Raw genomic sequence first — 6,587 nt, forward strand, 5'->3', positions numbered from 1 at the left:
TATCAACTCCACCACCATCAGAATTACCATTTAAGTTAATGGTTTTTGTTATGTCAAAAATTTTATATTTTATTATATGCTGAATCATTTAAAAAAGAATAATACTTTATATCTATTATGTCAAGTTTTCTAATCACACATGATCATATGCCTTTTTTTTTATTTTGAAATATTAGTATTTAATAGCATTTAATTATAAATTCACATGAAATAAAAAATGATACAAGATCATGCGTGATTTGGAGAACTTAACATAATGGATATAAGTAACTTAACCTAAGTTTTTTCCTTTAAAAATAACTTATGATGTTTAACCTTAAATATTTTTATTTTTATTTAAAAAGAATGTGACCAAATAAATATTTTAATTACCTTTATAAGTAATTGTATATTTTTAAATATTTAAGTATTTTATATTGACTATTTAAAAATATTTAAAATGACATGTCAAATATCAAGTGTTGTTTTTTTTAAAAAAATAAAAAAAATGGTATACAATAAAAATTGTAAAACTTTTGACATGACAAAATCGTTTAACTATAACAGCAATTTTGATGATAAAGAAGTTGATTGTCAAAACATAAAATATTAGGATTCTTCATTTAATTTTTATAATTTATGTAAGCGATATCCAACAAACTCAGTTTAATGAATTGTGAATCTTCAAACTCAAACTTTAAAAATAAAACCCTCTTTACAAAGCTGACAAACTATCAAAAGTTTAGATGATTTCTTTTGAGTTGCGCTCAATTAGACATTTTAAGGAATCAATCTTTTAAAATTGTAATCAACAATCAATTTCAAAACCTGTCGAGTTGTGGTCATCTTTAGTCAAAATCTGTTGATATTATTCCCACCAGCATAACCAAATTAGCGCATAATTGATCCATATTGACGGCTGATTCCTTTTTGGAAGGTTTTTTTAGGATTACGGTGCAAATTTACTCTGAGGATTTTCACTAAGGAGTGTTGGACACCTGAAAGTTTTTTAAATGTAAATTTACCTTAAAATTATAACAATATTACTTTCTACAATAAAAATGTTAATGGTTAATATTACTATTTTAACGATCAATGTTAGTTTTTTAGCGATAGGAGATAATACTGTTACAATTTTAAATTTTCAAAGCAACTTTGTATCCAAAAAAATTTTTTGGATGCCTAATGCATCTGAATTAAAAAGCTCAAGGCAAATTCACACCTTAACATTTTTTTTAAATAATACATTTGGAGAATTTATTTTTCATTCTTTTGACTAATTAATATTTTTTGTAATAAAAATTTTTTTTACTTAATGTAAAGACTTCGTAAAAATAATAATCAATGTGGTTTTTTTTTTTGCAGTCAAATTTGTTGAGCTATTTATTTACATCACGCAAAGAAAGAATTTAATTAAAATATATTAATATTAATTTTTTCTAGAAAATTAAATATTTCAGGAGGAAATTCTTGAATATTTAAAAACTTTTGTACTCAGGCTTGAATATTTAGTCTTCAAAGAAAGAATTATACAATCAATATTTACATAGGCAAATCACAGGCAAAAACAGGGCAAATAAACCAAGGGGTCCATTCTGCAGAATAACAAAAACAATGGTACAGTCTTTTTCTTTTTATAAAATGTCATAGTTCATTAAAAAGTAAAATGATTACACTTATTAAAGCCCATCTCTCACAAAGAGAAGGACTTGGATGGAGAACATGAATAACATAAACCTGAAAACAACAATAGAGAAACATCGGAGCATACAAACAGAAGTACAAAAAGATTAAAACTAGTAGATGAACACAAAAACACCAAGACAACAGGGATCTAAAAAAGCCTGAGTGTGATTGAAGGTCCAAGGTTTAGCCAGCTAGTGAAAGAGAGCCCAAAGCAATTGTCTCATTCTGCACCAACTACTCTAACTCCATGAGTGATCACCCAAAAAGCCCCAACATTTTTTGGGGGAGACTCAACGAACAATCTCGTAAAGTTTCTGTTAAGAGTTAACGTCACCACGAGCCATGAAAAGAATCCATAAACTCAGGACGCCTACACCATTAGAGGTGTTAAAAGAGAGGCTGCTGCTGATGCTATACCCCAGCGACAGTGAAGAGGAGCCAAGTTTGAGATGATCATGAAGCCACAATAATATTGGTGAGAGAAGCTGGCTAGAGACATACCTGCTACTAAAAACAAAAGACAAACCATACCCGAAACATACGAAATAAACACAACAAAGAAGTAGGATGACAAGTAGCCTAAAAAGAACTACCCCAGTCATAGCCCAACCCATTCTATGACTGGTAGGAATCCGATGTATCATAACGTAGCCTTACTTTGGCAGAAGGCTCGCAGGAACCTAGAGAAGCAAGAGAGACAAAGTCCCTTCTGCTACCCCCTCTATGTTGTTGACCATGTGAAAACGAGTTATGTTGAATAGGGTTAACCTTTATGCTTTGATGCTCTATAATGTTGAAACCAAGACGAAGTGCTCTATTGCAAAGTAGCAAAAACCATCTCTTCTTCCCAAAAAAAAAAAAAAACCTTCTGCACAACTTTAATAAGATATTTTCATCTCGATGGCTCTTGAAACATCCTTCCTTAAAAACCCTTTTAGAGTGTGTTTGGATTAATGGTGATAGAAGTAATTTTTTTTCAATCTAATTGAGTAAAAGTCAAATAGCGTAATGTGATTTATGTTTGGATTGGCTTTTGAAAAAAATCCGTTTGAGAAACTGAAACTTGTTTGGATGATTAATGAAAAAGTCAATTTAGATGTAAAATAACTAAAAAAGATATTACTTTTATTGAGTAATACTATTTCCTGTCCTTAATATAAAAATTAGTTTGATATTTAACTTGATTCTAAATATAAGACATAATCTATTTATTACAAAAACTAATTTAACTAACTTTTCTAATGTCCCTAAATTAGTCAATTAGCTCTTATATTAATGATAAAAAGTAGTACATATTTAATATTAAATGTATATAATGTAAAAATTATAAAGAAATATTAAAAACAAAATAATTAAAAATAAAGAAATGAATTTACTATTAGGAAGAAATTGAAAAATATTACTTTTCTACCGCACCGGTGGTTCGCCACTATTAAAAGCAAAGTTTATTAGCTTCTTCCATAAGTCCATTTGACCCTCAAAAGTCAGATTGTAAAAATGTGAAACCAAACACCGCTTTTCTTGAAAAAGCACCATTTGCCATTTGAATCGCCCGTTTTGGTGTCCAAATGTGAATACAAAACACACCCTTAGCGTGATTTTGGAAGCATTATGGTTCAAGTAGTTCAAGAAACAAAACGTGGCTTGAAAACTTGCATTTGTTACTAATCATTGATAAATTTCAGATTTTTAGTCTAACTTTAAAAATTCATAACTAATTATAGCAAAATAGTATTAAAGTGGATCAAAATTCTATTTGAAACTCTTCCAATTCTGTACAGAAAAAAAAATATAAATCTAGAATTAATCCTTACCAATTTGCACAGTTAATTAGTACAAATTCACTGTTTATTTGATAAAACTGTACTTTTCAATTTTTCTGCCCTAACTTTAAACATTCATAACTCTTAGTACACATATCCATTTTAAGTGATTAACTGCTTATTTTAAAGTTATAATGTATACTTTAAGCATGCAAAATTTCATAGGCAGATTCAATTATTTGCCTCATTTCCACTCAGTCACAAACTTCTTAGTGATTTTAACATTTTAGTTAACAAGGCTAATAGAGTCCATTCACCTTCTTAGTTACTGCAATCAGGTCCTTTGGACTCTTATGCAATTACCAAATTTTAAGGAATTTTTCGCAACATTTTGCCTTTTATGAAACCTTTTTTTTGATTGAAAACAAAATAACAAAAGAAAGATATGTTTAAAAAAACACCCTGATTCCGTTTTATTTTGCATTATTTGATTTTATTTTAGCCGTGGACTTGCTCTCCGAAGGCTAAAAGATGGCTACAAAGTTTACAAATTTTCTAAAATACATATTTAGTCTTTTAATTTTATAGAAAATTTCAATTTGATCCCTTAACATTAAAAAAATATACTTTTAATTATTTAATCATAAAATTTTTAACAAAAAAATGATGATATTAGAATCTTAAATATTGATAAAATATTCTCAAATACTAACATATTAAGTTTAATTTTCTAAGCAACCATAATTATTACCCAAAAAAAATTATTTAAGACTAATGATTTTAGAGTTAAAGTATTAAATGTATGCAAATATGCAATGATACCTATAGACCTGCTATCGACAGATTGAGGTGTACCATGTGATAGCAAATGAAAGGTATTCTGCTAAATCAATTACATGGGCAGAATTACAGTACAATAATGGATATAATATAAACAGAACCAGTAAATATGCCACTATACACAAGTGCATGCAAAATTGATCAAGGGCAAATATGTTATTGCAGGTGCTTCCACTCCTGAATCGCACTAAGTAATGCATAATTAGGCACCAGGTTGGTGTGTTCAAGTTTCAGGTTTGTCATTGGCGAGGTGTTGTGACCACTATCCAACCATCCTCTTATTGCGTCTTCTTCATATGTAAAGCCATCTGCAGCTATATAAGGATCTTTCATGACCTCCTACAGTATCAAACACAAAGCCAATGAAATATTAGATAGCAATCCAAAAAGTAATCTATAGTTAGCTGCCAGCGAGACAATTATGCTTCAATACATCAGAGTTATGCAGATTCTTAATGTATGGACGCAGCTTTTCTATATGCATATTGATGAGGTTCCCCTTTTACAGTCGCCAGAAAAATGACAGTGTGATCCCTAGGTTACAATACTACTCAGTAATGACTACTTAGAATTCGCCAAAGCTACCACTCGAGTTCTGCATGAGTGCTTTGCTTGCTTGATTGGCAATCTGATACTCCTTTCATTAACTTTGCTTTGGAATTGTCAGTAAATTATGTGTATGAGGGAGTAATTGACATGTCATAACTGCTTACAAACTACCAACACATAAAAGGCATTTGATTAAAACATGAGGAATTTACTTATGAAAGTAATATGTTATAGACTTCGATGATGGCACTTGATTAAAATATAGGGAGAATGACATTAGGCTCCAAAATATCAACTTGATAGCCGTTAGATAACAGAACATTTTGTTGAAAAATAAATAGTAAATATAAATTCAGACATAAATTTATGTCTCAGGTCACTCCCAGTAATTTTCAAGAAAGATTCCTATATTGCAGTTTATTTTTCAGCAAAATCTTTTAGGACTAAGATATCATTCCCCATAACCAACAAGCCATTGGTTGAAATGGTAACCAGTCACACCGTATAAGGAGGAGAACTTAAGCTTGAATCTCGAGAAACGTACTTGTTGAGAGGGCTTTAAACTTAACACTCCCGACTTAATAGATATTAGTCTCAAGCATAAGTGATTTAAAGATACTCTGAGTTATACGCAAAAAAAAAAAAAAAAAAAATCATTCCCCATAAACTATAGTTTGAGCAGTTTACGATATTCACCTGAAATATGGGGCAGACAAAGTGAGAAGGAGGGCGGTGAAGCTTCTTGGAAGTAGAAAATAGTGACATATTACTGCATGAAGTTCGTAATGGTCCGAGGGCACTCCAGATTTCTGACAAAAGGTCTGGCCGGTTCAGCGGAGTCTTCTCAGAACACCTCAATGCCAAATATGCTAGCTGTTCGACTTGATAAAGTGGCCATTCTCCAGCTGAAGTGTCCAATACCGCTTTGAGATTTTCCTTCTCCAATGCACATTTTGTATCCCTTACTATTCCTGAAAGAGGCCTGCCAGTTAAAAGTTGTAACAATATGATTCCAAATGAATACACATCGGATTCTGGTGTGAGCTTCCCAGTGAGAAGAAATTCTGGATCCACATACACCAAACTTTCATTTCCTTTGTCAACTGTTGTGTTACTGTCAGCTGAATGCCCACTGCGCTGGACTAAAGAAGAAATGCCCAAATCACAAAGTTTGGCAACAAAGTTTACATCAAGGAGAATTTTACTGGGCTTCAAATTCCCATGGATTATAGAAGGCCTGCCGGAGTGAAGGAAGATAAGAGCAGAGCATATATCAGCAGAAATGGAAATTCGAATTTGCCAAGGAAGTGGAGTCTTCTCTTTGCGGGCAAGATGGTCCTCAAGGCTGCCATTATTAAGGTAATCATAGACAAGTGACCTAGATTCTGGGCAGCTTCCAATCAGTGTTACAAGGCTTGGATGTCTTACCCTGCTCAAAACCTCAACCTGAAATTCACCCAATAATACAGACAACGTCAGCAATCCGTTAGTCAGGATTCAGGAGGCAGACTCTGTCACATAAATATTACTTTGGGCAATCTGATAACATTATTTAGGCCCATAGAAACTTCATGTTAGAGTATTGTTGTGAGTGATGACAGAATTGAGATAGACAGATTGATACGTGGAAAGAATAAAGCATTCTAGAGAATCAAGTTTATAATTTCAAAAAGGAAAAAAACATAAATGAAGCAAATCACAATTCTTCCTTAAAAAATTACATCAAATCAAGATATCAAATCAGTATACAATATAAAATCTATAGTTTGC

General features: G+C 31.4%; 1 protein-coding gene across 1 annotated transcript; it reads right to left on the minus strand.

Moving 5' to 3' along the window:
* Nucleotides 1–4,367: 4,367 nt before the first annotated feature.
* LOC114758994 (U-box domain-containing protein 32-like) lies at nt 4,368–6,314 on the minus strand (the record flags this gene model as incomplete). Its single annotated transcript, XM_028948094.1, has 2 exons — nt 4,368–4,607; nt 5,514–6,314. Coding segments are annotated over 2 exons (984 nt in total), but the record flags the coding sequence as incomplete, so codon positions are not given.
* Nucleotides 6,315–6,587: the final 273 nt, after the last annotated feature.

This window comes from Neltuma alba, unplaced genomic scaffold (genome assembly GCF_004799145.2).
Source record: "Neltuma alba isolate B1F8T4 unplaced genomic scaffold, ASM479914v2 tig00001554_pilon, whole genome shotgun sequence".
Lineage (NCBI taxonomy): Eukaryota > Viridiplantae > Streptophyta > Magnoliopsida > Fabales > Fabaceae > Neltuma > Neltuma alba.